The 16746-nt window shown below is 65.6% G+C and overlaps 1 protein-coding gene across 1 annotated transcript; it reads left to right on the forward strand.

Annotated features, from left to right (window-relative positions):
• The first annotated feature begins 76 nt into the window (after nucleotides 1-76).
• Nucleotides 77-15426, forward strand: CHLRE_12g508250v5 (uncharacterized protein). The gene is made up of 35 exons (XM_043068204.1): nucleotides 77-910; nucleotides 1047-1274; nucleotides 1508-1630; nucleotides 1795-1949; nucleotides 2180-2384; nucleotides 2777-2905; nucleotides 3240-3304; nucleotides 3493-3571; nucleotides 3807-3954; nucleotides 4118-4170; nucleotides 4291-4371; nucleotides 4565-4789; nucleotides 4959-5033; nucleotides 5197-5358; nucleotides 5506-5579; nucleotides 5732-5988; nucleotides 6113-6712; nucleotides 6905-7086; nucleotides 7304-7402; nucleotides 7563-7715; nucleotides 7863-8129; nucleotides 8272-8303; nucleotides 8487-8574; nucleotides 8853-9032; nucleotides 9138-9362; nucleotides 9517-10458; nucleotides 10659-11321; nucleotides 11458-11881; nucleotides 12111-12362; nucleotides 12625-12817; nucleotides 12980-13061; nucleotides 13341-13620; nucleotides 13767-13993; nucleotides 14207-14332; nucleotides 14615-15426. The coding sequence occupies exons 1-35, from the start codon at nucleotides 380-382 to the stop codon at nucleotides 14750-14752; spliced, it is 7743 nt and encodes a 2580-aa protein (XP_042918163.1). The 5' UTR covers nucleotides 77-379; the 3' UTR covers nucleotides 14753-15426.
• Nucleotides 15427-16746: the final 1320 nt, after the last annotated feature.

Below are 16746 nucleotides of genomic sequence, written 5' to 3' on the forward strand. Positions count from 1 at the left end.
CCGTGTGTGTGACGGCGCACGATGGCACGTACCCGCGAGACCTTCATTCCGACTAGGTGCTGCATAATTTTTAGCGCCTGCACATAGACTCCATTTTGCTGCCTCCCTAGTACCATATACATAGAGTCACGCGTCTGGGTGCAGGTGCAGATCTTACAGAGCCGCTGGGCTCGCTAACCTTGGTTCAAGGCAGCGAAAGTTCTACATAAGGTCCTATCAGTCGTTTGCTCTCCTCAATTTCGCCTAAGACTGCACGCGGTGGACAGCACTCCGGCGCGAAGCCATCGCACGCCTGCTGGCAGCGTGCTCTCGGCAGCACATTGGACTCCGGCTTTGCCATGATGCAACTATAAGTATAGTTTGATAGGCGTGAACCGACATGGCGAAGGGCAGCAAACCGGCGGGCGCCTCAGAAGGCGCGAAAGACCTGGCGTGGGCTCAGGAGAAGTTTGATGAGTTGATGAAGAAGAAGTTCCCGGACGATGAGCTCAGCACCCTGGAGCAGCTTTGGAAGGGCTCTGCACTGAGCAGCGACGAGGCTGCACTTGCTCGGCTGCTCTACGTGCGTGCCCAGCTCCAACAGCATTTTATGGACATGCGCAAGCTGCATGAGCTGGTCAAGGACGCAGAGGCTTGCCTGCAGCCTCTAGTGGAGGGCCGCGGCAATCGCAGCGCGACAGCGCTGGGCCTGCTTGCGGCGTGGTACGGGCGGATCCTGGACATACACGAGCCTGCTGCAAACGCAATTGCTGCACTCTGGGATCAGTTGCCGGGCACCACGGAGAAGGAGCTGGCGGGCTGGCGGGACCCCGCAGACGAGCTGCTGCTGGGTGGCAAGGGGCCCCTCTTTGTCGACAAGGCCGGCGCTATCGCCGGGGACAAGGCTGAGCGGATAGCGGCGCTTCAGAAGGTAAGCTAGCTGATCACCGGAGTCTTGGACTGGGGAGCTCGGGGCTGGCTGGGTGGAGGTCAGCAAGAACGACGTCACGCGACTGCTGGCATAACACTACTGCACACTCTGATGCTCGCTCGCCCCCGGGCTGCAGGGCTTCTCCGAGGGCCCGCTCAAGATGGCGAAGGAGAAGAAACCCAGCCTCATAATCAAGCGCCCCATGGAGCCGAAGCAGGGCAAGCAGCAGACCGAGCAGGTCGAGCGCGCAGTGAAGGGACTGGTGGCCATGAACGCCGACGCCTTGCAGCAACGGCAGAAGCTGACGGGGGAAATGGAGAAGTGCTGGGAGGCCTTCGTGGGCACCGTTGAGGACCTGGACGAGGTAGGCCACGTGAAGGGCGGCAACCGTGCTGGCGGTACGGGTGATGCGCGGCTGGCGCATACCTGGGATCGCTATCAGCCTCGGGCGGTGCTAAGCCCCCGAGCAGCTGGTCTGGCCCACCCGTTTGCCGCCGTTTGACTGCGCCCTCCCTCCCTCCTCCCACACATGCGGCTGTCCCTACCCGCCCGCTTCTCACGGTCTCGGCACACTGCTTTACCTCTCGTCATGCGCAGGGCTCAAAGGCGCGCATCGAGAAGGTGCTGGAGACAGTGCAGTTCGAGAGGATGGACGAATTCTTTGATGCCATGGCGCGGGCGCTGGACGCGTGGTCCTCCAGCACCTTCGGCGCCAACTCGGTGAGCGCCCCGCGCCATGTCGGACCCGGCCCACGTCCCCTGTGCAGCCCCGGCATTCCGCACACGTGCGGCACCGTACGTGAGCCTGCCACCTCAAGCGTCTGCTTCGCCCTGCTTGCCCACGCGCCCTGCCTGCCTTTTGCTGCTACCTGTGCCGCACGCAGCCGCTCAAGCAGGCCTACGTGGACAGCCTGGCGGAGACGCTCGCGCGCTTCGTAAGCCGCCGCAACGTACTGGCGCTGCAGCGGCCGGACGTGGGCCACACCATGCTGGGCCTGCCCGCAAAGCGGACGGAGGAAGCTGGCGCCTCGGAGGCATCGTGAGTGCAGGCCTCGGATGGGGTGGGACTGGGTTTGCTTGGACCAAGGGCCAGCAGCAGCCAGGCGTTGTTGCAAGCCACCCAGGTTGCGGCTGGTTGTGCATGGAAACGCTGATGACTCGACATGGGTGTGAAGGAAGGCGAGGCGCCTGTGGGTAGGGCAGCGTAAACGGCGCCATGAGTACTGCGCGCACTCTGACGCTTGCCTACCTCGACGTGCTGAACACTAGGGAGGCCAAGGCCGCTGGCGGAGGCGGAGGCGGAGGCGGCGGCAAGGGCAAGGGCGGCAAGGGCGGTGGCGGTGGTGGCAAGGGCGGCGGCAAGGCGGACTCGCCTGGCGGGGCGCTGCAGTTGGCGGTGGAGAAGCTGCTGGCCAAGGACGTGGACAGCCCGGACGTGGACGCGGTGCTGCAAGACCTGGAGGCGCAGGTCAAGGTGCGCAGACGTGGCAGGGGCGGCATCTGGGTCGGGCGGCGGCGTCCATCTGGGTCGGGCAGAGGCGCGGGGAGGAGCGGGCATTGGCTGCGGCGGAACACGGGGACACCAAAACAGGGGATGGCGGGGCATTGCGGGGCGGGCGTGTTGTGGTTGGTGGTGGGTTGGAGATGTTGGCTGCCCGCGATCACTTCTGGTCATAGAAAATGCGTTTGGGGAAGGACCTGGGGGCGGCTGGTACGGTTGCGCAGATAACCCAGCAAAGGAGTAGTGGAATGCCGGCAGTGCCGGCTGGCGCCGTGAGGAGTGCAGCTCACCACGTGTACGTCCCTTTGGCTTACGTCGTTTGCACATGTTGCTCCTTGCGCCCCCAATCCACCCCGCTTGCGCAGGAGCACGGCCGGGAGCTGTGCACACGGCTGATGGACAAAGCACTGTCGGCACTGGAGGTGAAGGAGGGCGAGGAGCCGCTGGCCAAGCAGCTCAAGGACCGTCAGGACCTGGGCGAGCTCATGGTCAAGGTGGGCTCAGAAGGGCTAAGCGGGCTAAGCGGGCACAGAGCGCTAGCAGGCTAAGCGGGGTAGCACCCAGTTGGCACCAAAGGGAGGAAGGAGGTGTGTCAGATGGGATTGATGGAGCGCGGAAAGAGGGACGTTGGAACCTGCAAGCCCGGTCTGGTACGGGCCGGGGGTAGCCGTTCGCCAAAGAATGGGGAGGAAACGTTGGGATGCGCGGGATGGTGACACCAGTTGCACGAGCGGCCCTGACGAGAGATGGGCCGGGCGCACAGTGTGTGGACCGGAACACGTGTACGGCGTTGTCGCTGACAAGACTGGTTCCGCCACCTCACCACAGGCCATGTACGTCAAGCTGGGCGCCGACGGCGCGGCCGCGAGCGGGAGCCGGAGCGAGCTGGACACGTGAGCCCCCATGTCGCGTGTAAACTTCATTACCTTGTTGACCCTTGTGTGTGCGGTATGGGTTGCCATGCGTCACCTTCGGCTAACGGCGCAGGCAATCGAAGCGGCGGCAACCTGCTTGCTTGGTTTTGCATCCGTACCGCCGCTTGCAAATCAGCGGCTCGCGCGCTTGTGGGCGTGCTGCACAGGGTGTTTGAGGAGCTGCTGCTGCGGCAGCGAAGCGGCGAGGGGTTGCTGTGGGCCGAGGACATGGAGCCTCTGGAGAAGGTGGGCCGGTGTTGGTGGTGCTGGGACGAAAGAGGCATGTGCCGAGTTGGAGGGGTGCCTGTACGGTATCTATGAGCAGCGCTTTGGGGCATGAGAGTTGGAGCACGCTCCTGGCCCAGCCGTGGGATGCGCTGTTGTGCGTGGGCTCCCGACATGCCGTCTTGGTGGGCAGAGTACTGTTTGAGTAGTTCGTTCATGCCCTCACCACACCGACGCTGCGCTTGGTCCTGCACAGGAGCACGACACCAAGACCATCAAGGTGCTGCCGCGCGACCTGGACGTCTCCGCACGCCGCCGCGCCCGCTTCTGCATGCAGTTGAACGCGCTGTCTCCGCTCCAGCGCTATGACGTATTGGACAGCATCGCCTTGCGCTTCGCTATCCGTGAGTACCGGGGGCAACGGGCAGTTTGGACCCGCACCGGGACGTGGGGAGTGGAGCTGCGCGGCTACAACTGCGGCAGTTTTTACTTGCAATCCTTCGTGTGAGCGCTTTTCTAGTTTACTGGCTGCCCTAATACGTGCTGGCTGTGTCACGCCCCCCGCAGCGGCCACCGTGGACGAGAGCTCCACGCCCGAGCAGAAGAGCACGATAGCGGTGGTGAGTGTCTAGGGCTGTGCACCACCGCCATACCGCCGCAGTCCCTGCTCGATCTCGAGTTGCATCCGTACCAACCTTCACTTGCTCCTACTTTTCTATCCCCCTGTTCCACTCCCGCAGTCGCTACCGGATGCCTTCGATTCGCCGGACGGCCCCAACGATGTGCTGGAGCGCCTGGGCGACCCGCTCAGCATATTCACGGTGAGTGCAGTCCTCTCTAGCACGCAGAGCGGCTTGCTCGAGGCGTGGGCTGTTGCCTGTTACCTGAGGTTGCCATGTCTGCCGGTTGGCACTGGTCACAACGCTTGGGGCACTGTGTGTGCTCCCTGCCTGTTGTACGCATTGGCGTATGTTCGAATGCTGCAACCTGACCCGCTGTGCGCGTTGCCCGCAGGGCTACGCGCACCTGCTGCGCCACCGCGGCATCCTGCCGCTGTCGCCTCCGGACGTCAAGCCGGAGAAGGGCGCGGGCAAGCAGGCGGCGGCGACGGCGCTGGAGGGCATGGACGCGCCCGGGCGGCGCGTGGCGCGGCTTTGCAATTCCCTGCTGCACAACGGCGACGGCCTGCCTTCGGAGTCGGCCATGATAGTCCTACGGCTGCAGCACACCACCAAGCAGGTGGGCCCGCGGCCCTTGGGCGCTGGCGTGAGGCGCTCGCTCGGGCAGGGGTTTAGGGGACAGAGCCTCGCAGCGTTGCTGCTGGGTTTGGTTCCAGCACATTGCAGCGCAGGCCTTCCATGCTCCTGGACGCCGAAGTGCTTCTTGTTGCTTCCCTGACCCGGTGTAGGAGTACGCTGAGGTCATCCAGAAGGTCACCGGCGAGCTGCCCATCGAGATTGCCAAGCGCGTGCAGGCAGCCCAGGTGCGGCGGCGGTAATTTGGTGGTAGTGGCAGTGCACAACAGGCGCACCTTACCCGGTACCATAGCTGATGGGCGGTGTGGGATGACTGTGTTGCACCGAGTGGCAAGATCCGACACCGCTTACATGTACATCACCTGCGTACGGTGTCGTGGCGCTGCGCAGGAGGGCAAGCCGGTGCCTGAGCTACCGGAGGACGCCGAGTCGGACCCAGTGTTTGGCCCCTACATCGAGTTCGACTGGCGCGAGTCGCTGCCGGCCGAGGACAAGAAGCGGCTGCACGCCGAGTGGCGCGATGACATCGTCACCGCGATTAAGGCGCTGGAGGTGCGCGCCTGCGGGCGGGGGCTGGAGGGGAGGGCGGGCCAGGCCTGGCAAACAACTTGGCAGGGAGTCAGGGAGCGAGTCAGCATGGCCTTGAAGCAGCCCTGCACTGCTGAAGCGCGGGCACAACTTAACCCGTGTGCTGCACAGGAGGGTGACTGCAACCTGGGCCGCCGCATGGTGGCGACGCTGAAGCTCTTCCTGGCGGACCGCTGTGGCGCCAGGTGGGTCGTGCGCTCTCGCCCGACTCGGGCCCTGTAACTGCGACTGAGCATGGGACGGAGCTGCTGAACGGCTCACTCCGTATCCGTTGCGCCGACATTAAGCTCATCCATTCGTGCTGACGCTCAGCCGCCTCCGCCGCCCGTGCCCGCAGTCCCCTGGAGGTGGACGTGTCATCGGGCCGCATCGGCACCTGGCTGGCCAAGCTGAGCCACCAGGACCTGGTGCTGCTGCGCCTGTTCCTGCTGGACCACCTGGGCATGCGCGCCTCCGCCACGCCCACGCACATCCGCGCTGCCGTGATGGACTGGCAGCGCGGCGCGGAGGATGAGATGTGGGGCCTGGAGCTGGTGACGGAGGGCGGCGGCGCGGCTGGCGGCGCCGGCAAGCAGGGCGGCAAGGGCGGCAAGGGTGAGTGCGAGGCGGGTGCTACGGATACGGACTGCACGGGCTGGCCTAGCCAGCTTCCCGCAGCACTGCATTCCGGTTGTAGCGGGCACCGGTTGACGTGTTGCACTCACGCTGCGATGCGCAGGTGGTGACTCGGGTCCGGCTGCGGCGGCCGGGGCCGGCATCCCGCGCGGCAAGGTGCGCATGTCCGTGAAAGCCTACGAGGCGCTGTGCCGCCGGCACGAGAAGCGCACCCGCCGCGAGGAGCTGCACAAGCGCACCGCGTTCACCCTGGCGCGCCTGCTAAAGGCTGCCGGCAAGAGCATCACGCCGCCGCCAGGCGCCGGCTCCGCCTCCAGTGCGGCCTCTGCAGCCGCAGGCGCAGGCGCAGCCGCAAGCACCACCAGCAAGAAGAAGGGCAAGGGCGGTGCCGGCGACGCCGCCGCGCCCGGGGCTCCCGCGGGTGCTGCGCCGACTGACGTCGCATTCGCGAGCCTGGTCAAGGACGTGGAGCCGCTGCCGGTGCCCGAGGGCGCAGACCCCAAGGTGCTGATTGATTTGCTGGCGGACCAGTACCAGGACATCGTGGACGCAGACGACCCGGCGGCAGCGGACATGCTGCTCAAGGCGTTGGCCCTGCTGGACAACAGGGCAGTAGCCTCCAACGCTGAGTACGATGTGCTGCTGGAGCAGCTGCTGGAGGGCTCCGCCGAGGGCGCGGCGCTCAAGCTGGGCACGGAGAAGGGTGAGGGCGCTAGTGTACTAAGTGGGGCCTGGAGGGCTGGCGGCCAACGGCTAGCGGCTAGCGGTCAGTGGCTGGCGGGCCTAGTATTGGGTTGATTTGCTGTTTCTGCCACGCGCGCCCTCCTCCGCTGCAACCGCACCAGGACCCTTGATGCTGTGGCTTGGTGCTGTGCACTTCCTCCCCTGTCTGCAGCGGAGAAGGGCGCACTGTACGAGCTGACGAGCCTCAATACCGCCACGAGCGCTGACGTGTCCGAGGCGCCGGTGTTCAGCGTGCGCGACGCGGTGGAGGAGCTGGTGCGGGTGGTGGTGCTGGAGGAGGTGCACAAGGACGTCACCGCCGTGGCGCGCAAGCAGCTGGAGGGCCTGGTGGCGGTGAGTGCGCCTCCGCGCCTGCAGCCTATGCGCGCAAGTTGGAACGCACAACACGTGCTCACCGCGGTCTATGCTGTTGCCGGGAGCCCGTTGCGGCCGCATGCTGGTCAATTATTCACATCCACCCCACCGCTGCGAACGCCGTCTCCTCGCTGGGCGTGCTGTGGCGTCATGGCTCCCTGCACCCTGCAATTGCTCCCCACCCCGTGCTGCGCAGGTGTGGAACAGCATTTTGGAGAACTCGGCAGACCGGGACCAGCTGTGGGAGAAGCTCCAGTCGCGCACCAGTCCCTGGGCGTCCACCAGCCTTCGCAAGGTGCGCACACAGCCTGGCCGTCTGCTTGGACACATGTCCCACTGTCGTGTGGCGGCCACAATGTTGTAGATCACCATGCATAAGCATTGCCGGGGCTTGTGTACCACCGATTGCGCAAGCACTAGTGAGCATTTATCATTCTCGCGTACGTCATGTGCAGATGGCGGGTGAGGTGTCGGCGGCCAGCTGGTCGAGTGGCGAGGCCGCCGCTAAGAAGCTGCAGGATGCGCGGCGCGATGCGCTCAAGACAGCGCTGACGCTGCAGGCGCGCGTTCTGCGGCTGTCTGTGCTGTCGACTGCGGTGCGGCAGAAGGTAAGGTTGCGCAATGCGAGGTCAGCAGCGCAATGCCGGAGAGCCTCGCCGGAGAGCCGCGGCGGCACGCAGTTGGAAGGCGGCAGCGCGCGGCCTTCGTGCGCATGCGTTGCCGGCCTTACATGATCTGGCCCGTGGACCACGCAGGATGCGGAGGAATACGCGACAAAGCTGACGTCTAAGCTGCGGCACATGGCGACGGATACGGGGAAGCCCACCAAGACCGACGATCCGGCGGCTGGCGCCAAGGGTGCCAAGAGCAAGGCGCGGAACACCAGCAGCAACGCCACGGCGGCGGCGGACGCAAGCTCGAGCACCAAGCTGTACGATAACCTGAAGGCGGAGCAGGACAGCGCGACAGCGGAAGCCACGTGGCTGCGCGAGACCAACATGCGCGCGAAGAACTTGGCCGAGGTGAGCTGGGCAAGACCGCGCGTTATTGCTGAGCGCTAGGGCTGTTGTGCCGCCCCCCTGCACGGTTACATGTGTTTCTGCGGTTGCGGATTTTGACCTGATGTCTTCTGTCGTTACACCCTGCTCTGTCCCTCCCTCGCAGCGCTACATGACTAGCGCCAACGCTGCGTACATGTGAGTTGCATCTCCCTTTGCTGGATGGCTGTTCTCCGCCGCAAGCCACGCTTGCCGTGCGCTTAGAAGCATTCCTGCCAACTGAATTGCCTGGGCTGCGATGCAGCGCGCAGTCACTATCTGCCATGCCTGTTCTCATACTCACTGTAACCTCCTGTGCTATACGCGCCCTGCCTTCCTCAGGCTGCCGGCGGGGCTGGGCGGCCGCCCGCTGGAGACCTCGTCCAGTACGCTCGCCGACCTGATGGTGGATGCGCTGGAGGGGCTGCAGGTGTGCGGCTGGCGGGCTGCGAGCAGACTGGCTGGCTGGCGAGAGTCAGTAGCCGTCGCAGCAATAACAGCAGCGCAGCGGCAGCACGGGGGTTTGCTGGCTGCGGCTGTATGCTGATGCGGCAGCATGCTTTCGCCGCCCTGCACTAAGCGGCCCCGCGCAGTAGGAGCTTCGTGCAAGCCGCTGCTAAGGCCTTGCACGAGCGCGGACAAATGCATCGCAGCTGCTAATGCGCGTTGCTGTGCGGCTGCCCTGCCGCGTGTTGCCCCCGTGCACAGGTGCTCATGTACCACCTCACGCTGCTGGACAGCGTAATCGAGACGGTGCAGGTGCAGGCGCGCGTGGCGGTAGGCGGCGCGCTGCGCAACGACCTGCTGAGCCCCGGCATCGTGGGCACCGAGGTCATCAACGGCTTCCTCGACAACCGGCTGAAGACATTTGTGGCCGAGCAAGCCACGGTAAGTCGACACGCTTTGAGGGCTTTGCGCCTACGGCCTACGGCACATGTGCTGCGTGCTTGCGGGATGGTAGGGTGCGTGACTAGTGCCGGGCTGTGCTTGCAGTTCGTCGTGGCAAGGGAGGCAGAAGCGGAGAAACGGAAGCTGGCGGAGAAAATCCGCAAACAGCAGGAGGAGAAGACGGCCAGGGAGAAGGAGAAGGCAGAGAAGGAGGAGCTCAAACGCCAGGAGGAGAAAAAGCAGAAGATGGAGGAGGAGAAGCGCCTTGCGCAGGAGAAGAAAAAGAAGGAGGAGGCGGAAGCGGCGGAGAAGAAGCGCCAGGCAGAGAAGGTAAGCATGACTGCGAGTCTAGTCAGACGACTTGTGCCCGGTGCTCGTGCCTTGGATGTATCTCATGTCTTCTCAGGTTCTACCGTTGTGTCAGCCTATGATACCCTTGCCTTTCATCTTGTCAGCCTGCATGCGCCTGCGTACGTAACTGCAGAACAAGATTGAATTTGAGGGCGACGACGAAGAGGAGGACTCCCAGGCCAGCACGGCCGGCCGCGGCGCCGGTGGCAAGGGCATACAGGCAGCCCAGCCGCCGCCGGCCGCGCAGCAGCAGGCCGCGGGCGCGGGCGGTGTGAAGGCCAAACTGCAGGAGAAGCTGCAGCAGCAGGGCCAGGGGCAGCACGGCAGCAGGCAGCCGCCGCCGCTGCAGCAGCCACCTCAGCAGCAGGGGCCTTCGGGCGCCGGCAAGCCCGGGAAGGAGAACGCCGGCGCGCATGCACCCGGAGCCGGCAAGGCCGCGCCCGCCACAGCGGCCCCAGCCGGCAAGGAGGGCAGAGAGGGCCCCGGCAAGCCGGCGCCACCGCCGCAAAGCAAGAGTATTCCGCCGCCGGCGCCGCCCGTGCAGCAACAGCAGAGCCAGGGCTCGCGGGGCCAGGGCGCGCAGAGCCAGAAGGGCGGACCGACGTACCAGCTTGTTGGTGGGAAGGACGGCAAGGGCGGCGCACAGGGCGCGCAGGGTGGCAAGGGTGGCGCGGCGCAGCAGCAGCTGCAGCCACAGCAGCCGCCGCCACAGCAGCCGCCCGGCGCGGGCAAGAGCTCTGTGAAGGGCGCGCAGCCCCCGCCGCCGGCGCCGGGCAAGGCGGCGCCGCAGCCGCAGGCGGTTCCGGGCTTCCACCACGACGAGCCGGCCGGGGAGGGCGGCCGCGGCGCCCGCCGCCGTAAAGGCGGCAGGGGCCTCGGCGCGGGCGGCGCAGGCGGTGCGGGCGGTGCGGCGGATGTGGAGGGCGGCACTGGCCGCGTGCGGGTGGAGCTGCTGTCCGATCAGGTGCTGGAGGACAATGAGTACCCGTTGAAGTACCCCTACCCATTCACTGCGCCGGAGGGCTGGGAGGTGATTGAGGGCTTCCTTCTGCCTGCAAGCGGCGAGGAGATGCAGGTGCGACAGCACGGGGTCATCGGAATCCGGGCCTGTCAGTAGGCGCTGCTTCTTTTACCTTCGTCACTCAGCGTAGCTTCTGGTACCCGCAGCATTGCACCAATCAACATCGCAAGACAGAGCGCATCGTAGCGTGCATTTATGCTGGCTGTCAGATGCCTCCAACTCACCTTCTGCCATGCTCATGGGGTTGCATGTAGGAGTTCCGTAAAGCGGCGGCGGAGACCAACCTCGAGGACCCCACTACCCGACGGGAGTTCTGGCTGGCGGCCGTCGGTAACGTGTACAAAAACAAAAGGGTGGAGGACATGCCTGACCTGCCCACTGATGTGTACGTCGTCGCGCGCGCCGATCGGATTATGCAGCGGCAGGAGGCCCGCCGCGCAGCCGCGCAGCCGCAGGCACAGCCCGGCGAGGGCCAGCCGCAGCTGCCGTTCGGGGTGGCGGCAGACCTGGGGCAGCCGGTGCCGGCGCCCCCGCCCGGTGGCATGCCGTATGGCGCGCCCGGCGCACCGGTGCCACCACAGCTGCAGCACAACCCCTACGGCCGGCCGGGTCCGCACGGCATGCCCGGCCCGATGTTCCCCCAGCCGCCTGTGCCAGGCATCGCGCCGCCGCCCCTGATGCCGGGCATGCTGCCGTTTCGGCCTGGCATGATGCCGCCATTCCAGCCCTACCCGGGCGGGCATATGCCGCCGCCTGGGATGCAGCCCCCTAGCATGCCGCCCCCTGGGATGCAGCCGCCCGCTATGGGTGGCTACATGCCCGGCATGGCACCCCAGGCGCAGGCGGCAGCACCGGCGCAGGTGGAGGATGAGGATGAGGAGGACAACGATAACTTGCTGGGGCTGCTGGGCGTGGTGGTGAGTGGCAGCTGCGCTGTTGCTGTAGGTTGCCTAGTTGGGGGCCAATGTCCATGCTGTGTATTGCCCTACCTTCGTACGTGTGGCACCTGCTGACTTCCCGCGTGTTCTCATGTCCACGACCGCGCCCGCGCAGTCCAACGCGCCCGCGCCACCCAAGCCGGCGGTTGTGTCGGTGCAGGTGCAGCCGGTCATCTCCGCGGCGCCCGGGCCTTACGGCGCCCAGGTGCCGCCCTACGGCGCGCCGCCGCCGCCCTACGGCCCCGCGGCGGGCGGCTACATGCCGCACATGGCCGCCGCTGCCGCGCCGTCCTACGTCTCCGCGCCGGCTGCGCCGGCCGCCGCAGCGGCGTGGGAGCCCGCGCCAGCCGCGGCCGCGGCGGACGGCTGGGGTGGCAGCATGGCCGATGTGGCGCCGGCGTCGGACAAGCCGGCGGCGCCCGCGCCCGCGCCGGCGCCGGCGGCGCCCAAGCCCCTGTCGTGGGCGGACAAAATCAAGGCTTCGAAGAAGCTGGAGGAGATGCCTGAGGCGGTGCGCCCTACTCTGCTGCCGGCACCGGGTGAGCTGCGATAGCCTTTGTCACCTCCTCGTCGCTCGCCCTGGCACGCCAGCCGTGCCGCGCACCCACCATGCCGCGCATCATGCACACTGCCACCATCTCCTTATCACTGTTATCAGCTTACCCATATCCTCGGTCGCCGCACCTCGCTTCCTTTTTGCCGCGCCCCTCTCCCTTATTCCATTCTCCATGTGTCTCCTGTCCTGTCATGTCGTTTCTTCCGCCGCAGTCGATCACGGCGGCTACGACGACGAGTACAGCGACGACGACGACGATGAGGGCTACCAGGAGGCGTTGGCGGCGTCCCTGCATGACAACAAGGACGTCGCCTTCCCCGCACTGGGCGCGGCGCGGCCGGGCGCCGGCCGCGGCGCGGGCGCCTGGGGCGTGGGCATGGGCGTGGCGGCGGCGCCCAGTTCGGACGCGGCGGCGGCGGGCGGCGGCGGCAACACGGCGGGCACGGGGCTGGTGAACCGGCAGGGTGAGTGCCTCGGCTCCGGCTTGAGCCGTGTGCTTCCACGGCGGTGGCGTGCAGCCGGTCTACATCCAAGCCGCAACCGCCTTGTGTTGTGGTGCCAGGAGCGTGTGCGCTGTCCGCCACTAACAAGATTGGTTAAGAGCAGCGCGTGAGCCCTCGCCTAGCTCCACCCTGACAGCTACGCGGCTCTGCTGATGCGGCCTGGGCACGTCACCCTGGAGCTCACTTGTACCGCAACCACGCACCCCGCCCCGCCCACCCCCAGGCGAGTACAACTGCTTCCTGAACGTCATCATCCAGTGCCTGTGGCACTGCACCGACTTCCGCGCCGCCATGAGGCCGATGCGGCCGGAGGAGTACGAGGCCGGCCACCCGGTGGTGGCGGCGCTGCTGCGGCTGTTCAAGGCGCTGGACAGCGCCGACGCCGCCGCGCACGGCCTGGCGGCGCCGGGCGAGCGGTGGGTGCAGGGCGTGGGCTCGGGCGTTGGCGTTGGCGTGGGCGTAGGAATGGGCTGGGGCGTGGGCGTGGTGGGGCGGGAGGGCGATGACGGAACAGCCGCTGGTGCCAGCCGCATTGCTGACCTGGACAAAACTGGTGGCCCGCTGCTCTCGCCCCACAGGCAAGTGGTGGACCCCTCGGAGCTGCGTGTGGCGCTGGAGGGGCTGGGCATCCGCGCCGGCGAGATGAACGACCCGTCCGAGGTGAGCGTGTTGGCTGCGGCTTTGGCGGGTGCGGTGGCGGCGGCGGCGCTGGGAGTACTACCTGGAGATTCCGGCGGGTTGGTGGGGATCTCCGGTTGCTGGGACACATGTCGTGCTCCTGGACAGCCCCGCAACCTCCCCCCCCCCCTTGCTTCAGCCGCTGGCTGCTGCACATCGGCCCCGCCACCACCCCTGCTCTCCAGGGCTTCCCGCAACTTTCCATCTCCCCTTAACCCCTCTCTTCTCATCCCTTCCCCTTGACCTTCCCATCCCGCTCAGGTGCTGAGCTCCGTGTTCGAGTCGCTCAACCGCGCTCCCGGCCTTGCGGCGCCGGGCCCCCTGCCCGACCTGAGCGGCATGCAGGGCGACGCCGACATGAGCCGCGTGCTGTCCACCGTGGACCGCCTGTTCGGGCTGCTGCTAAGCGAGGAGGTGCGCTGCACGCAGAAGGGCTGCGACAAGACCACGCACCGGCTGGCGCCGCACATCGAGTACCACGTGGTGGTGGCGGCGGCGGGGCTGCGCGAGACGCGCATGGTGCTGGCCATGGACATGCCGGGTGAGTGCGGCGCGCGCAGGGCATTGCATGGCATGCTTGTGTTGGTTGTGAAACGAAACGCGTGTTTGTGCATGTACGCGTGTGCTCCAAAGAGCCATGCTTGAAGTATGCCTCCGCGTACATCTCCCGCCCTGCCGTTCACGCAGAGTCTGACATGACCACCGGCCGCCTCCTGCGCGAGATCGAGCGCCAGCACATGAAGCGCTGCGACAAGGACCCGCCCCACTACGGCTGCAACAACCCCACGCACGTGACGCGCACGCTGCACAACATCCCCAACGTCTTCAGCGTGCTGCTGGCGTGGGAGCCGGACGTGCAGGGCGACACCATCGCGGAGACACTGCAGTGCGTCGACACCGTGCTGCAGCCCACGGTGCGTTGCCGCCGCCGCCTCAGTTGCCCGCGCACGCGTTGCTGCATACTGTCTCTGTGCCGGTGTGGCATGCGAGCAGCTACACGGCTACGCCCCGCCTAGCGTTTCTGTCCAGTAGCCGCCGTTCGTCTGCGCTGGCGGTCAGCCCTCGACCCAAATCAGGCCACGCCATCTAAACCTTGTCAAACATGCGAAACTGCACGCCATGTGTAGGAAATCTTCATGCCCGGCGCGTGCCCGCACAACCTGCCCAGCTACGCGCTACACGGCATGTTCTGCTACTACGGCCAGCACTACTTCGCCTTCATCAACCGCGGCGGCGTGGAGGAGGCGGAGCAGGTGCGTGGCCATCCGATGTGTGGCGGCAATTTAATATGTTGCGTGGTGGTGGTTGTTGGTGCGCGCTGGAACCGTAGCGAAGTTGTGTGCACGGCAATGCTGTGTGACGCTGGGAGCTTTGCGGCCGAAAGAGTGAAACTGGCACAACCGGTGCCATGTGCGGGCTTGTCGTGGCTTCTTGTTGCAGTTCCACCAAATGAGGTGGTATGCCGACGTGTGCGCACGTACCGTGGGCGCTTACGAGGCGTTGCTCCCTCCCACGTTGCTGCCTCGCTTCTGCAGGAGTGGGTGATGTTCGACGACGCAACGGTGTCCACCATTGGCTCCTGGTCCGCCGTTATCAGCAAGTGTCGCGTGGGCCGCATCCAGCCCTCCGTGCTGTTCTACCAGACCCACAAGGCGCGGCTGGGGTACCGTTAAGAGCCAGGCGACGGGCGGGCGAGCGGGTTGAGGGCAGTAAGGGGGGATGGGTGGGCATGAGCAGCAGTAGGTCAGCCAGTGCGGAGCAAAGCAGATGCCTTTGTTGTTTGCTGGGAAGGTCAAGTCACGGGGTCACAGGCAGATAGGTTGTTTGCAAGTGTGTTATATCGTGCCTGAGCGCGCCGGCTGCGTTGGCATGGGACATATCAGACACCCTGGCAAGATGAAGGTCAGGGCCCTGCACACACGGACCATGGGCAGTGTAGGTAGTGTGTGCAGTCACCGAGTCGCCGAAGCTCGTGTAGCAGGCTGGGCTTCGGGTCGCAGGGTAACGAGCGGAAGTGGCTGTGTGTGAGTGACTGCCGCATGGCAGGCAGGGCAGGTGGCCAGAGTGCATGCTGTAGCGTGTGCGCGTGGCTGCGCTATTGGAAGTTGCAGGGCAGGTGTCAATCGTGCTGGGTTCCTGGATGCAGGGTTCGGCAGTGTTATTGTACTGTGTAGGTTTACCACGCCTGGGGTGGCGTGTGTTTGTTAAGACAGCGCGAGTCAGCAATTTATCAAGTGGACATAGGAGACGCGGCTGTGTAAGGGTCGAGGCACAAACGCAGCTGTGTTGGGTAGCCAATGTATGCCTTAAGTTGAACTGCTGCATGGACGTGTAATAGACAACCGGGCCCAGTACAGCCCACCCTCGCTACAGCGCCAGTCACCGGCACCGCAGGGATCTGCACAGGGTAGACACGCTTTCCGGCTTTCGCCCACTGTAGGTCAGGCTGCGCAGCCGCGCAGGCAGGACCGCACATAGTCTACCACTCTACCGCACCAGAGAAATCTTAGCTAGTGTGGTTGCAAATAGGAAGCATTTCGAAGTGGTGTCTTTGAATCGACTCGGCATCCAGCCCGTGCGGCCGTGCGTGCGCCTGCTGCGCGCCTGCGCCGCCACCACATCACCGCCTGCTGCTTCCTGCAGCCCTGCACATCGCCACTATACTATCTATCCCTCCGACAGCTTCGCGGTTGCAACGCCGAATCCAGCCACAATCATGGCACGTGCAGCCATACAGGCAGCCGCAGTTTGGACCCCAGCCGTACCATGCCGCCCCCCTCTTGCCCACCGCCTGAAAATGCTTACATACTGCAAAGGCTCCGGATGGCTGTGCAATTCAGTGTCACGTTCAGACAGGCCCACCGAGGCACCAACGCACCTTGCTGTCCCATCAACTGTGACAGCACTCGCGGAAGTCCCAAGCCCCCGAGTACGGCCTTCATGCCGCCTCACCACCCTAGGCAAGGCCGCCACCTCCTGCTGCACACGCACCGTCTATCACTACGTCGTGCATATTGGGCCCAGGGCCTGGGGGACCTACCGTACTGCCCTTGTCTGGCCGCTTGGCCAGCAGCAGTGCAACTGCACCCCACTAAGCTGCAGACGTGCTTCGCGCGCATCCAGGTTGGTCGCAGCCACTCAGTCGCGCACCACCCGTTTCGCAGTAGTTCCACAGTACTGTGTACCTGTATGCCCAAAATCGCCCGCCACGCATCCCGAAGTCGTACGGATTCGTACGGCGTAGACGCGGGCAGCTTGGCGATGTGGCCGAGTGGTCTAAGGCGCAGGATTAAGGCTCCTGTCCGCAAGGGCGTAGGTTCGAACCCTACCATCGTCAGAGGACCTTTTGGCGGCATGCCAGGCCTCCTCACGCACCGCGCGCATGTATGGGGGCAGGTGGGCATGTTGCGCACAGCGACCTGAGTGGGCGGACCGGGTGGCATTCTTCAAATTCATTTGGGGGTCGGGAGCGGGGGGCCGCGACCCAGCCTGGGGCAAGGTTGGGGCCCGGGTATCTCCCCCACGCACTTGCTATCCCACTATCTGCCTTGGCGGGTTGAGACCGTTGGCTGCTGCAAGAAAGCTACACACACAGAGAGGCAGGAACAACTCCCCTATCCAGTTGTCGAGACCTCGAGAGGCACCAGATCCGGCCCACAGCGCCCCT

Source organism: Chlamydomonas reinhardtii, chromosome 12 (genome assembly GCF_000002595.2).
Source record: "Chlamydomonas reinhardtii strain CC-503 cw92 mt+ chromosome 12, whole genome shotgun sequence".
Lineage (NCBI taxonomy): Eukaryota > Viridiplantae > Chlorophyta > Chlorophyceae > Chlamydomonadales > Chlamydomonadaceae > Chlamydomonas > Chlamydomonas reinhardtii.

Excerpts from the sequence above, each read along its gene's own strand:
- CHLRE_12g508250v5 (XM_043068204.1), top strand. The coding sequence starts at position 380 with ATGGCGAAGGGCAGCAAACCGGCGGGCGCCTCAGAAGGCGCGAAAGAC. Across the intron at positions 9,363-9,516 it reads AGAAGCGCCAGGCAGAGAAG|AACAAGATTGAATTTGAGGG; the intron begins GTAAGCATGACT and ends ACGTAACTGCAG. Across the intron at positions 12,363-12,624 it reads GGGGCTGGTGAACCGGCAGG|GCGAGTACAACTGCTTCCTG; the intron begins GTGAGTGCCTCG and ends GCCCACCCCCAG.